This window comes from Rosa rugosa, chromosome 5 (genome assembly GCF_958449725.1).
Source record: "Rosa rugosa chromosome 5, drRosRugo1.1, whole genome shotgun sequence".
Classification (NCBI taxonomy): domain Eukaryota; kingdom Viridiplantae; phylum Streptophyta; class Magnoliopsida; order Rosales; family Rosaceae; genus Rosa; species Rosa rugosa.
This window is the reverse complement of record NC_084824.1, coordinates 22,636,045-22,650,305: the sequence shown is the minus strand read 5'-3', so window position 1 is coordinate 22,650,305 and position 14,261 is coordinate 22,636,045. Positions and strand designations below refer to the sequence as shown.

Here is a 14,261-nt window from a genome sequence, read left to right as displayed (position 1 = left end):
TATGTTAAAAACTGGGTTATTGCCTTTTTTTAGTATGTTAAGAACTGAGTTATTGCTTACATCAGTGACCCAAACTTCACGGGTGGAGATAAATATTAAAAAACAATAAACATTGTCTGTTCTAGTAAACAGAGTAAAATCCACACTCCATGTTTCTTTTTTTAGTATGTTGAATTTTGAAGAGAGTGTTGATTGCAATGGAATTTCATTCTCCATTCTCAGACAACAATGCGGACTTCAACCCCATATTTGTCCAACTCATACAAAACTATATTTCCAAGACTATGATAGGACATTTCCTGTTTGTGCAATAACTAAGATATGCGGGAGTGTCGGCTTGCCTGTCCAAATTATTCCAGTTTCTAAAACTTGTTAAATATTGCTTTAAAACTTCTAACGAGCCCAAGATATGAAATCCCTACATAGTACAGCCTATGCAGCTCTCTATCACGACATCTTCCCAAACCAATTACAAGCTGCATTTTAGGCTTCAGCAAGCAAACATGCATTTAGATTCTGATCAGTAAATTTTTATTTTGGGTTCACATAAACAGAAAACATATACCTCAGACTCAATGCTAAAGCATCAAATGAAAAGGCTGCTTTATATGCCAAGAATGCCTAATAAAACAGAAACACCAACAAAAATAAAAATTATCCGCTTCCATTGCATATGCATACCACACTATCCTCAAACACAAAGTACCAAGCAGCCAAATGGAATCGATAGAAGATAACTAGACATTCCGCATTAATCCACCAAAACTTAAGTTGACTGAGAATGCTAAACTAGAAGGTATTTTTAAAAGTAACACAAAAAGAGCAACAACATGACATCCTCCCAGACAGCCAGAACATATTCTTCAACGTTTCTTGGACACACCAACAGTCTTCCCCCTGCGGCCAGTGGTCTTGGTGTGCTGTCCACGCACGCGAAGGCCCCAGTAGTGTCGAAGACCACGATGATTCCTGCACAACAAGGAAATAGCATCAGTCATGATATTCATAGTCACTAGACCTTCAATACATCACTCACACAATGCATGAAGATCTCACAAAAAAGAGTACACCAAGATGTGAAACCTGCAAGACTCGACTCAAAAGTTCATAATTCAAAGCAAGTACTCAAAGATGCTGAGTTCATGGTGGGATATGAGAACTCTACGTCAGAGGACTACATAACCTACTGACCATATATAACAATGAAATGACATAAGAACCTTATTTCAGATGACCACATAAACTACTGAACATTTATAACAATGAAATGATATAACCCTAAGAAAAAGGAAACAAATCAATTTTCAAGATTGAATGCATAATAAGGTTGAAAGACTTCTCTGATCTTTCTGATCAACTAACAAGGGAACAAACAAAGGTCTCCACGGCTAAAAAGGCTGGAAAGCCAAAACATATACCTAGCATAAGAACTGACTCGAATAGGAAGCTAACTTCTGCAAGTCAAAAGCTGTTGGAGACTTTCAGAACTATTGAACAAAGTAGCATCTCTCTCAGAAATTGTACCGCGCATGTGAACACAAAATAAAACAAGAGACTTGATATGGTTACATCCAAAACACTAAAGAGAAGAGAATACAAAAAATCCATTTTACACTCTAGGGCAGTCTTTCTGAAGCCATCAAATCCTAAACTAATTACAGGATACACTAAACTCACATCAACCCTGACACAGTTCAGACCACAGATGATCAACAGGATAAGACGTCAATTGCCAGAAAATTGTTCAAAGACCAGAAACTTGCCAGAATCATTCAGCAAAACAATTAACAATGACAACAATAAAACCAGACTCGTACCAATAAGATAAAACGCACAGATAAACATAGAAGCAAAAAACAATCAACTTAAGAGTTGAATACAAATTCAGACCTGATCTTCTTGAGCCTCTCGAGATCATCCCTGAGCTTCATATCCAAGGCATTGGCAACCACCTGGGAATATTTACCATCCTTGTAATCCTTCTTTCTGTTGAGAAACCAGTCAGGGATCTTGAACTGGCGGGGATTACTCACAATGTACATCAGGTTCTCAATCTCCTGAGCAGACAGCTCACCAGCCCTGCAGTAACCAAAATCATCATCCCATTCAAAGCCACAATTCCAACAATCAACTACCTCACAATCATATACATAGGGTTAACAAATATTAACGAACCTAAGGTTACCGCCAATCATATTTTCTAATCAAACTGTACCAGTAGACCTACTGAGATAACGAAGAACTAGGCAGTGATAAAATCGCATCAGAACTAAACAGATCTATAGCTAATTAGCCATGGCTATTGTAAACGAAATGACCTAGAAAAAAGGAAAAGAAAAAGACGAACCTCTTGTTCATGTCGACGTCGGCCTTCTTGCAGACGATGTTGGCTAAACGGCGACCGATACCCTTGATGGAGGTGAGAGCGAACATGATCTTCTGCTTTCCATCGACGTTGGTGTTCAGAACACGCAGAATGTGCTGGAACTCCTCGTTCGCCACGAGAGACTACAAAAACCAGAAAACCAAAAATCAAAAGATGAGATTTCACGATTAAAAGAGAACGAGAGGAATCGAGGTAGATCGGAGTTAGAGCTAGGCTGACCATGGTTGCGGCGGCGGCGGCGGCCTTTAGGGTTTGGTCTCAGACTCTGCGTGTGTGTGTGCGCGTGCGCCGTTTGGTGAGAGAGGGGCTAGTGAGGAAGACGATGGCTTTAAAAGGATTTGAGATGTAGCGGAAGGCGATAAAGCCCAAAACCCTAGATGGGAGTTATACGCTACGGTATAGCCTTACGTGTATTTTTTTTACTTGATGAACTGTAGCCGCACGATATATTGAACTTGTGCCTTTGAGCCATCCAGTCCATTTAGAATTTCCTTTTTTTAATTCTGCCCCTTCATTTCTTTTCTTTACCGGAAAAAAAGTAAAAAAACCCACACAATTCACATTTTCAGTTAAAATCAGGGTGGGTACGGTGCGGTTTGAGGTCCAAACCGTTTTTTTCGGTTGGGCTATATTTTAAACCACAACTGCATTTCAAAAGGGTTGGATCGATTATTTCAGTTACACTATTTTTTAGTGCGGTGCGGGTCGGTTTCGGTGTAGACCGATTTATTTATTTCAACCAGAAAGGAAGGCCCAAAGTCAGGCTTATTTTTACTAACAATTTCAATAAAGCATAAACAAATTTTCAATTCATTTAGAGTCCACACATGTCTACAAATGTCACCCAAATATCAAACAACTAGTAGAAAGACCGTATTTGAACACTTAACAAACCCAAATATATATATCGATTATCAAGCAAACATAGCAACTTGCAAACTACAAACCTGAACAGAAATGGATTTCTTATATATTACAAACCAACAGTTCCATCAATAGAGAAATAAATAAATATATATATATAATTAAAATAAATTCGGTGCGATTCGGTACAAACTTATCATGCTGCTCCTATGTATTAGTTTGAGCCTAAAGAGAGGCTAATAGTAGTGATTATAAGTTTGAGTTTTGTTGGTCATTTATTAGTTTGAATTCATGCTGCTCCTACGCTCCTTTTGTTATGAGAGGTAGGGATGAACTTTTTTGACACTGGTCGACTATAAAGTACGTTAGTCCAAGTAATGGTTGAGCGTCAGCTGCCTACAACATTTTTCTCTAATAATCTATATTCTCTACATCTAGCACTTTGCACATTCTTCTTCTCTAATGATCACATTGAGGAAGATTAAACATTTGTCCCAAATAGAACGCGCCTCATGCGCCAAAGAAAAAAGAAAACCAGATCTCGAGGGTTGGTTCTCCCGGTCGAGCGTATCCGGCAAATCTGCTGCTACGTCTCGGTCCGGGAGGGGTTCTTAGTTTCTTAGTTTTTCTGGAGTGCACACCTTTTTTGCTTCCAGTCCGCTGGCTGTTTGCCTTCAAGGGTTGGTGTTGGTGTAGTTATGAGGATAGAAGGGGTCGGGTTGCAGATCCATCGTCACCGCGCGAAGGAGGGTCCAGATCGGTGTTGGAGAAGTGTTAGGCTGGAGGTTGTTACCCCGATTCGGTGTTTGCTTGTTCGGATCAGGCTTGTCTAGGTGCTTTACCTTTTGGATCGGAGTTTCTTGGTGATCTAATGTCAGATCGATCTCCGACTGAGTTCTGGTGGGGTGTCCTAGGGGTTTTGTGTTTGGTTGGAGTGGTGAGGCAGCAGTTCTGGTGGTGGTGACCTCGACGGCAGTGTTTTGTGAAGACAGGTGGGATGTCTCGATCTGCAACCAGTGGAAGAACGGCGGAGGTGCTAAGGGACGGTAATCACGGTGGCTCTGGTCTGGTTTCTAGGCTTGAGGTCGGCTTGATTTGATGTGGGCTACAAATATGGGGTTTGAGCTTCTTCAGATTTGGGTCTGACTTTGTTTTTGCCCAGGAGTGATGTTGCATCTCAACACTCTAGGTTGTTTTGTTATTTAGTTTCTGTGTTTTCTTTTTTATTTTTGTCCGATCCTTTATGGTACATTGTTCATGTTGTTGGCTGATTACAAGACACCGCTGATCGAGTGATGGCGGTTTTCACCCTCTTCTATCACGTGTAATCACTACTCAGGAGGTAGAGTTGACTCGAGCATATGTAAATCCTTCATGGGTTCACAATCCCTACCCAGTTGGTATGCTGACGTGTTCTTACCAATGATATTGGTACTTTGTCGGATTATGAGTCTCCTTGGTCTGTGTGACCATCGTTCCGACCTCATAGTGTAACAGAGATTTAGTAGCTCCTTTCAGAAGTCCTTGTTCAAACCCGTTGGTCTGACGTTATTAGTGGGTCAATAGTGACTCTTATTTGTATCGTTCATATCACTTGTAACACTTCTGTATGAATGAATTCATTTGATAAAAAAATAAAAAATAAAAAATAAATTGATCACATTGAGGAAATGTCTACACAATTAGCATTGAAGCTAGTGGAATTGGTCGACTGAAAAGTATGTTATCCCAATTAATAGTCGAGCGTCGACCGCTTACGACATTTATTTTTTAGTAAAAAGAAAAAAGTCATTAACTATACCATCATTTGAAGACTATATACCTTATTGTCTAAAATTTAAAGACTGTGTACCTATTTGTCCAAACCACTCATACCTCAAATACTAAGGCCACATTTGGTTCGCGAAAAGTAAGTAATTCCTAACTTGTTCACTTCTTGCATTTGGGAAAAAAAAAAAAATTTAAAAAAAAAAAAAAAAAAAAAACTTTCCTGAATGAAAGGAAATTAAGGGGGTAAAGTGGTTCCTTTCAACCCCCAAAGTAATCACTTTCTCATTTTATTTTCTTGCATTTATTATTCACAACATATTATTTTATTGCATAAAATTATTATAACTTTCCCTACATTACCAAACATCGGAATTGAAAGTTTCTGGAGGAGGAATTTCATTTCGAGTCCCATGGAAAAGACCAAACGAAGGAGGAGGAATTTACATAAAAATTCTCAAAGTTAAATGACTATTATATCCTCTGTATTCATGAAATTTTCCTATTTTCCCTTTGGATAAAATCCTCGGGCCACGGCTCCATGATGATAGAAGACACAGTTGGGAAGCAAGAAGCTGAGGCACAGATCCTTACCCAGCTATCGGAATCTCGGTTCAAAGAACAAGTAATGTCTTCCTATGCTTCTACACCTCTCTAGTTCTGAATAGCAAGCAAGCATATATAATTGACTGTTGTGCTGCTCGAAGAGTCGAAGTTACGCCACTAGTTTTCCAACGTTTTATTTGTTTCAATATATCGTTTAAATGGTGAGCAATTCAAAAATAATCTCCAAGTAAAATAGTGGGTGTTGTATTGTTTAGTGTACTTCCTTCTGGGTTTAGTCGGTTTTAATTTAGAAGTTGTACAGAGTATCGGATTCTAAACTTATCAGTATGCTTCTGTTTGTGTGATGAAGGTGAAATATTGGGCAAATGGGTGAGAAGCTACTCAAGTGGGTTTAGATTAATTGAACAAGAATGGCTGCGTCTGTTCATCTTGCTCCAGAGCTCTTCCCTCTTGTCATTTCCAGGACAGGGAAGAATAATTTGAGACCTAATAAAGAGTGTAAGCACCAAAGTACTAATGGGTATAGATTTTCATTTCTATAGTAATACATAAACAGAATGTGCAGTGTCATTTATGCTAGATCAAAAATTTTCATGAAAAAGTTGTGTAGAAGCTATAATAGTCTTCGTAAAGATCAAATTATTACCCCAAATCCAGCTACATTATTAACTTGATATGCTTCTCTCCTGTAACAGATAAACTGCACTCCAGGTGTGCATTACCTTCTGAAGGAGCTTCATCAACTCGCCGACTTGTAGTATATGCGGGTGCTTCTATCCTTGCGGTTCTCGCCACTAACTATGGGCTAGTGCCATTGCCTGTTTTGGCAGATGACAAGTCAAATGGTGAAGAGGAGAAGGATGGAGTTTTAGGTGCTATCCAGTCGCTGCTCGAAACCAATACGAAAACGAAGTCTGGAAGAGTGTTGCCAAAGGCATATTTGAAGACTGCAAAAGAAGTTGTGAAGACACTGCGGGAATCAGTACAGGAAGATCCCAAGGATAATGCAAAGTTTAGACGTACTGCAGATGCAGCAAAGGAATCAATTCGAGAGTATTTGAGCAATTGGAGGGGACAGCCAACGGTGTCTCAAGAGGAATCTTATGTCGAGTTAGAGAAAGCAATAAGATCATTGGCCGGCTTTTACTCAAAGGCAGGACCATCTGCCCCATTGCCTGAAGAAGTGAAGTCAGAAATATTGAGGGATTTAGATACAGCTGAAAAGTTTTTATGAGATATCAATCAAAATGTGAAATTAAACTTTAGTTTTTGATGCATGCATTCATTCTTTTAAGTTTAAGAACAAATTTGAACTCATTTTGTATATGACCACATTTGCTCCTAATTGTAGCCAATCTGACATCCTTACGAGCAGCTGTATAACATATTTATACCAGAAAGAGTGCAAATATAGCTACTAAAGGAAACTTTTTCATACAAGAGGGGACAAAAACCATCTGTGACATCAAATCGTCGCCAATAACTTATTGCTCAATTATAATGTTACATATACAACACTGCATTAGTATTTAGCCCTATTAGCCACTAGCAACTCTCAAATCTATATTTTTAACTTGACATCTCTGGAATCACCAAGACTCCGGCAGATCTCGTCCAAACTTGACTTGTCATAACATGGCAGAGCTTTGACCGAAGCTAATTTGGAAACTTATCAGAAATAATCCATCTAAATCTCCTTAATTATATGTGGGAACAGGAAGCATCAAGAACGTGACAGGACACCTTTCGAGCTGCACAAAATAGGAAGCTTATATGAGTTCCAAATGCCGAGTAAATATCATCACTGATTTACCAAAGAGCAAGAAAAGATTCCTGGAGAAATTTATCCACTCAAGGTTCTTATCAAACCTTGGAATGCTCCCAAGGCGACGTGGGTCATATTCTAGTGCTTGTCGAAGAGCCCTTGCAAATGCTTTGAAGGTTGCCTCAATAATATGGTGAGAGTTCCTTCCAGCAAGCTGGAGCCAACCAAAATTTAGAAAATTCTGTTACACACTTAAAACTGGAGGAGCGATTTAAAGCCTGCTAGTTGATGAGTTGAAAGAAAAAAAGTACTGAAGGGTTCATAATATGCCCATTTTCATATTACAGAAAAAGAATGTTTTGAAGTTGACATAATTGATCCATGTAGAAACAGAGATGGCAATTCATTCATCAAATAACTTCTAGTCTGAACATTCATATTTTTGAATGCTTTAAGATTTCAAAAGCTCTGTAAAGTACCTGCCGGATGTGAAGTGTCATACCAGAAGTATTCACCAAAGACTGGAAAAAATGTTCCACCAGCTACAAGAAGGATAGTTCTAGCAATTAATTAGTAAGAAGGATAGTTCTAGCAATTAATTAGTAGATCTTAATCAACACAAATTTCCAAAAGCAAATAGAAAGAATATAAACAGCTATATACGATTAGTCAGTTTTAAGCAGCTGCAACAATAACTCCCTTTATGTTGTTTTCTCTTTTAAAAAGAGAAATATCTCCTGGAAGTTCCAGGAATGCTCTATGGAGTATAGAACTATGGATAGACAGCATATGATATGAGGAACTTGAAGTCCAGGTTCACAGTACACTACCTGAGTGTCATAGGTACCAACTCTCTCGGTCGGTATCTGTAGATCATAACCCAAATGTGGTCGGCCAGATAAATCCTGCAAAAAAAAAAATATTAAGCAATTATAGAAAAGGAAATACCTCTTGTACTGAGAAGTCCAATCGGTAAAGTACATATAATAACTGAGGTCACAACCACTGATTAAGTTTACCAATAGAGTGATATAGCCTGGCCCTCAAGCCTACGGGTTTCCCTCGTTATTGTCAGAACAAGGATAGATTTCACTACCAACAAGAAATGCAACAAACAGTTTGTTCATGAGTGTTTCAGGAGACCACCTCTGGCGATTTTCTCATGATCAAGCAACGTCTCCTCTAGTGCTTATAATTTGTCATGGGGTATTGGCCAAATTTTCAAAACCATAATGGCTTATGAAGCTATGAATTTGTAAAGTAAAGATTACTTTAAGTGAACCTTTCTGACTAAAAAATGATAGCAGCTCAATGTTCTCACATGTATATAATGAGTGAAAATAAATCTTAAGAATTTAACATGAATAGAAGTTTTCAAACTGTCATGTAGTCTTTTTCTTTGGTCAACTACCGTCACACAGTCATACATGTATTTCAATATTCATACAACAGAACGTACCAGTGAGACATGAATCCATGCTTCATCAAGAGGAGCAGAGAAGTCACCAAACCTGTTGATTCCTTTTCTATCACCAAGTGCTTGAAGCAAAGCCTAAAAGCCAAGCAAAATTAGCTACATTCTCCGAAACACACAAGTCGATTAAAAAAAAAAAACAATGCTGGTCTCTACAGTACCGTTCCAATAGCAAGAGCGACATCTTCATTTGTGTGATGATCATCAATGTGGATGTCACCAGTTGCCCTCACATGCACGTCCAACAACCCGTGCGAAGCAAGTTGCTACACAAACAAATACACGCAACAGCTGAGAATGCATTACACAATAAACGAAACCACAAAGCCCTTCTCATGAGTGAAGAAGTCGTTGACATCTCATCACAGCTAGCACTAAAGTGCTTCAATTTTCAGCCCAATACTACAGATCCCATTTTGCTCATATCAAAATCAAAACAAAACACACATTAAAGTTACAACTTACAAGTACAGTAACAGTACCAATATCAATTCAACTGTAAAAAACTAACAAAAGCTAAGAAAAATGATTACTCACATCCAACATATGATCAAGGAAGGGAATCCCAGTACTGGAATCAGCAATTCCGGTGCCGTCAAGGTTTATTTTGACGGAGACATTGGTCTCCTTGGTCTCCCTCTTAACCTCCCCAATTCTCTTCCCTGAGAAAAATTGATCACCAATTAAGATCCATAACAACACCGAATTTGGAAACCCAGGCCAAGAACTGAGATTAGGGTTAGGGTTTACCAGAGCCAGTAGGGGAATCGGTGGTGAGAGTGGAGCCATTGTAAGAGGCAGAGGGAGTGATGATTCCGTGAGAGTGAGAATCCATGTGTTGGAGCTTCAGGTGGTGGTGCTTTCGTGGGAGATGTGCCCACCGGGAATTGGCGAAGGCGAGGAGTCTGGGTTTTAGCGGCGGAGATGAGAAAGGTGAGGATGGTGAGCTTAGAACACCGGGTGGTGCTGATACCTCCATTTTTGGAGTCTCTAGTTTTGTTTCGAATACACCCCCCCCCCCTACTTAGGTCACTAACACCTTCTTTTTAACACTTCTTTGGTTTAGGGTATTAGCTCAACCTCTAAATTTGATTTTTGAACCTATCCTACTAAAGTAAATTTTGAAAGCTAAGTATACACTTCTTTAATTTTATCAAAATACTCTTGAATACACATTTATATCGGTTTGTTTAACAATTTTTTATTTTTTATTTTTTTTTACCAATTAAATAGAGTCATGTTTGAAGTAACCAACTCCATTGTTACATTATACTTAAAAAAACCTCTCTGAAACCCTAAAGCTTTACGGCGGCGAAGGCATCTCCAGCGTCTCCCTGACGTCATGGGGATGCTGCCGGACGGGCGACACATGGTCTAGCCCTATGGGGTCTTTGCTTGAGGTTTTGATGGTGGTAGCTGTACCTATTCGGATCGAGGCAGCTTGGGGCTGGAGGTTCATGACGAGGAGGAGGCTGGTTTTCACTCCTGACGGCGACGGCTAGTTTTTTCGCTCCAGACGACGGCGTTTGTGCGGCCCGTGACGGGTTTCGAATGGTTTCGAACTGTGGTGTAGATCGTACCTCGCTTCTGGGTTGGGCGCGAGATCGGAAGCGATGGCGTTAGGCAGTGATGGCTTTGGGAGGCTCTCTCGTCGGGCGGCGATGGCGTCGTGAAGCTCAACGGCTCTGCGCTGTAGAGAGATGATGGGTTGGGCTTCACTGTTGGGCCTTGGCTGCATATCCTGTAGGGCTGCGGTTTATAGGCCCGGGCCTTCACTTTGTCTTCGGGCTAAGTGTTGGTCCTAGGGCTACTATTGGGTCTGTTTTGGCCTCCAAATTAGATATAATTTTTTCTTTCTAAGTTATACCCTATTTTTTTAGGGACCTATGCACTTTTGTTTTGTTTTTGTGCCTATTTATTATGTATGTTCATAGTTCATAGGCTCGCTGAATAAGTGAGCACTGGTTGTCTAATGGGTGGTGCTAGCATACCACGTCCTAAACTTGCCCTAGAGTTGGCAAGGGAAGGTATGTATCCGTGCCATTCTGGCTTGAGATGAATGAATGATTTGGTTCAAAAAAACCAACTCCATTGTTTGAGCGTATTGAATGGCTTCACAATTTCACTCATTTATTGTTGAATGGCTTCACAATTTTTCTCGTTTATTGTTTCACATACATGTACAGTTAGACGTCTATACATTAATAGCCTTTTTTTATTTATTATTATTATTATTATTATTTTTTTTTTTGATAAAGACCATTATAGGGATTTCCATATAGGGTAAAGCCAGAATAACCGTTACATATCATTCTGCTACCATCTTGAACATATAGTAAGGCCAGAATAACCGTTACATATCCTTCTGCCCATCTACAAATAATGAAGAAGTTGTGATGAAGAAAGCATCACGGTGATACATAGAATAGAATCATTCATTTGACATGTCATGCTCACTTATTGTAAGCGAGTCTATTCAACTATGAAAAACATAGTAATAGGCAAATAAAACAAAACTTATACATTAACAGACTTGAATTCAAGTAAATCCTATTAATTTAATTATTTAGCAAATATTAAATAATTAATAAATTAATAATTTATTAGTTTACCAATCAATTAATAACTTATTAATTTATCAAAGTATTTTATTTTATTTTATTTTATTAAATATTGTTGTATTTTATTCAATGTACTACATTTTTTATTGATATTACATGTATCATCAAAGACTTCGTAGGTCTAGAGACTAATCTGTGCATGAGAGGTCATGTTAAAACGTTTTCTCCTCACTGACCATCAATAATAGATTAGGAACTTCAATCAGCGTCGGCGAGATATGAAACCGAGTGTGGAGATTCTACACCTGGAGGCTCTTACCAACTCGACCACTTGTAGTGGCCGGTGTTTTTTTTTTTTTTGTCTCTCTCTCTTTATTTGTCTTTTCCTCTAAGTTGAGAAAATCTATTAACAATTATTCAAATATCACTTAGTTTAGGGTTCTAAACCCTAAACTCGACCACTTTGGTGATTTTTTTTTCTCTCTTTCTCTGTCTTTATTTGTCTTTTCATCTGAATTGACAAAATCTATTAACAATTTAAAAAAAAAATTCAAATTCAAATATCAAAGTTGGAGGTCCAACTACACCACCATTTTTATTTATTGATTTATATGGCAAAAAGCTAGAGTTCTTTCTAGACCCAAGATTGAAGCTCACTCTACGTAAGCAATAACTTCAAAAGTACTCTAGCACTGCCCATAGTACTAGCTATCTGATCTACATACTGCGTAGATTTTTTTTGGTTACAACTGATCTACATACTACGTAGATTTTATTACATCATTAATTATAAGACGTACATTAACCTCTCTCTGATACTGATTACTGCTAGGAAGTTAGAAGCCTGCGAAGTCCAAAGTTGAAGATAAGGGTAGGCTCTGACCCTGTTCTTGCTTTAATTGTAGCATGTCAAATTGACCCTCATCTTGTTCTCCTTGTTGAAGTTGTTGCTCGCACCTTCTTTGGCAATGTTGTTGTTGTTGCCGGTCCCCCCCTTGTTGCCTCTGGCAACGCTTTTGGCAAATCTGCCGACGTTCGTGTTGGCTCAATTGCTGTGCGCACTGTTGACGGCATTGTTGTCCTTGTTGCCTTGATTGGCAGCTTTGCTCGCATTGCTCAAGTTTCTGCTCGGGATCTCTTGATTGCCGGTTGAAGTCTTGCTCTCCTTGTTGTAGTTGTTGCTCGCACCTTCTTTGGCAATGTTGTTGTTGTTGCCAATCCCCTCCCTGTTGTTGCCTCTGACAACGCTGCTGGCAGATCTGCTGACGCTCCTGGTGGCTCAATTGCTGTGCGCACTGCTGACGACATTGTTGTTGTTGTTGCTGGCCACCGCGTTGCCTAGATTGACAGCTCTGCTGGCATTGCTCAAATTGCTGTTCAGGATCTCTCCTTGGATTGATAATCAAGTCTTGTTCGATTACACTTCCTTGCTGCAATTGCTGGTGGCACCTTTTGTATGAATAAAAAGGTAACTTAGTCATCTTTTGACCCATAAGACAACAGTTCAATTACTTTCTAAACTATAATTACCTTGATTGGCACAGTTGTTGCCAATCGCCACTTTGTTGCCTCTCACAATGCTGCTGGCATATTTGTTGACGCTCTTGGTGGCTCAATCGCTGCCCGCATTGTTGACGACATTGTTGCTGTTGTCCGGGGTAGGGTTGCTGTTGGTCGCACCTCCTCAGACAAGCAGTATATCTCAGTCGTTGCTCCGCCATCATCTGCTCTCGGCATTCTTGCTGGCACTGCTGCTGTTGCAACCCCCTCGGCAACTCCTGCTGGCAGCTCTGCTGGCATTGCTGGAACTGCTCTTGAGGGTCATCCTCATAGCTAAGAGAGAGAGAGATGGAGGCAAGGAAGAGAGAGAAAATGAACAAAGCTTTGAGTATCCCCATGGTTATTGCTTTAGAGCGAGTCTGAGAAAGCATGGCATAGAGATTGCCGAGGTATTTATACAAGGTGAAGACTCTGCATGCAAAGTACACTTGTCTATGGAGATTACATGCAAGGTGACTAGTGTCGAATATTTTCCTTGGTGCATCGAACTTCAGGCATATATGTGGATGTATAACAAAGATACCAAAAGCATCCTTTTCTGAAAACTTCAGGCTGAGTTGTCTACAGTATCTTTTTCGAGAATTTAGTTTTTTTTTTTATGAAATACTGTAAAGTAAACATAAGTTACGAGACATTGAAAACGAAACTCTATGCTGTGGCGCAGTACTATTTTGATTAATGGCATATGTCTCTCATTCGTAGGTGATTAATGGCATATGTCTCTCATTCGTAGGAAAGAAGGGCGTGAGTTCGACTCAAAACTAACTAGTTGTTGATGTAATAAAAAAACAAAAAAAAAATTCGACGCTGTGAACTCTTGCAATAAAAATATAAAATATGTAAAAAGAGTAATTCGATGTTATGAAACTTGTTCAAAGATGAGGCAAATGTGCTGATAAATTCCCTGCTACCAAGGGCTATGATCTGACAATGTCTTCAATGGTTGATATATGTTTAGTTATAGGGGCACAATGAAAAATCGGTTCAAATATTTACTTAAATCTTGACAAAATACCCCAATTATCGTTTAAAACAAACATATATTCTGTCTTTGCATTTGCAGAAATTTACTGCGATTATTACAAAGAATTCAATCATCCCAACAAGAAAATAAATGAAAAATAGATCATCAAGGGCCTATTAGACACTATCCATAAGCCTAGACTCTTGATGCCCCAGACACAATGTTCTTCCACCTCCTGGAAATCATGACTGCAATACCCACAACCCTGAACCTCCGATTAACCAGACCATACGGTTCTTCCACCCCAACTCTCTGAAATCCCTGCCGACGCTTCAGTCGGAGAAGCACGCCGT

The 14,261-nt window shown here is 39.3% G+C and overlaps 4 protein-coding genes across 5 annotated transcripts; 1 reads left to right on the top strand and 3 right to left on the bottom strand.

Annotated features, from left to right (window-relative positions):
* Nucleotides 1–644: 644 nt before the first annotated feature.
* Nucleotides 645–2,765, bottom strand: LOC133712361 (small ribosomal subunit protein uS13z/uS13y/uS13x-like). Its single transcript, XM_062138471.1, has 4 exons — nt 2,606–2,765; nt 2,348–2,508; nt 1,891–2,079; nt 645–969 (listed from the first exon to the last, which is right to left on the bottom strand). Exons 1-4 carry the CDS (start codon nt 2,606–2,608, stop codon nt 864–866), a joined length of 459 nt encoding a protein of 152 aa, XP_061994455.1. The 5' UTR covers nt 2,609–2,765; the 3' UTR covers nt 645–863.
* A 2,769-nt stretch (nt 2,766–5,534) lies between these two features.
* On the top strand, nt 5,535–6,854 carry LOC133710934 (photosystem II D1 precursor processing protein PSB27-H2, chloroplastic). Of its 2 annotated transcripts, none has more exons than XM_062137088.1 (3): nt 5,535–5,642; nt 5,934–6,082; nt 6,280–6,854. In XM_062137088.1, the coding sequence occupies exons 2-3, from the start codon at nt 5,995–5,997 to the stop codon at nt 6,816–6,818; spliced, it is 627 nt and encodes a 208-aa protein (XP_061993072.1). In that variant the 5' UTR covers nt 5,535–5,642; nt 5,934–5,994; the 3' UTR covers nt 6,819–6,854. The 2 variants fall into 2 exon arrangements, with proteins under 2 accessions (XP_061993072.1, XP_061993071.1); XM_062137087.1 differs by having other exon boundaries at nt 5,574–5,784.
* A 139-nt stretch (nt 6,855–6,993) lies between these two features.
* LOC133710933 (imidazoleglycerol-phosphate dehydratase 1, chloroplastic-like) lies at nt 6,994–9,855 on the bottom strand. Its single transcript, XM_062137086.1, has 8 exons — nt 9,574–9,855; nt 9,361–9,485; nt 8,985–9,089; nt 8,809–8,901; nt 8,180–8,254; nt 7,829–7,891; nt 7,454–7,563; nt 6,994–7,335 (listed from the first exon to the last, which is right to left on the bottom strand). The coding sequence occupies exons 1-8, from the start codon at nt 9,800–9,802 to the stop codon at nt 7,308–7,310; spliced, it is 828 nt and encodes a 275-aa protein (XP_061993070.1). The 5' UTR covers nt 9,803–9,855; the 3' UTR covers nt 6,994–7,307.
* A 2,175-nt stretch (nt 9,856–12,030) lies between these two features.
* LOC133711372 (vicilin Car i 2.0101-like) lies at nt 12,031–13,282 on the bottom strand. The gene is made up of 2 exons (XM_062137502.1): nt 12,915–13,282; nt 12,031–12,833 (listed from the first exon to the last, which is right to left on the bottom strand). Exons 1-2 carry the CDS (start codon nt 13,280–13,282, stop codon nt 12,221–12,223), a joined length of 981 nt encoding a protein of 326 aa, XP_061993486.1. The 3' UTR covers nt 12,031–12,220.
* Nucleotides 13,283–14,261: the final 979 nt, after the last annotated feature.

Excerpts from the sequence above, each read along its gene's own strand:
- LOC133712361 (XM_062138471.1), bottom strand. Across the intron at positions 2,080-2,347 it reads GACGTCGACATGAACAAGAG|GGCTGGTGAGCTGTCTGCTC; the intron begins GTTCGTCTTTTT and ends TGGTTACTGCAG. Across the intron at positions 970-1,890 it reads GAGAGGCTCAAGAAGATCAG|GAATCATCGTGGTCTTCGAC; the intron begins GTCTGAATTTGT and ends CTTGTTGTGCAG.
- LOC133710933 (XM_062137086.1), bottom strand. The coding sequence starts at position 9,802 with ATGGAGGTATCAGCACCACCCGGTGTTCTAAGCTCACCATCCTCACCT. Across the intron at positions 8,902-8,984 it reads TCGCTCTTGCTATTGGAACG|GCTTTGCTTCAAGCACTTGG; the intron begins GTACTGTAGAGA and ends CTTGGCTTTTAG. Across the intron at positions 8,255-8,808 it reads CATGGATTCATGTCTCACTG|GATTTATCTGGCCGACCACA; the intron begins GTACGTTCTGTT and ends TTTTTTTTGCAG.
- LOC133711372 (XM_062137502.1), bottom strand. The coding sequence starts at position 13,282 with ATGGGGATACTCAAAGCTTTGTTCATTTTCTCTCTCTTCCTTGCCTCC. Across the intron at positions 12,834-12,914 it reads CAACAACTGTGCCAATCAAG|GTGCCACCAGCAATTGCAGC; the intron begins GTAATTATAGTT and ends TTCATACAAAAG.
- LOC133710934 (XM_062137088.1), top strand. The coding sequence starts at position 5,995 with ATGGCTGCGTCTGTTCATCTTGCTCCAGAGCTCTTCCCTCTTGTCATT. Across the intron at positions 6,083-6,279 it reads TTTGAGACCTAATAAAGAGT|ATAAACTGCACTCCAGGTGT; the intron begins GTAAGCACCAAA and ends CTCCTGTAACAG.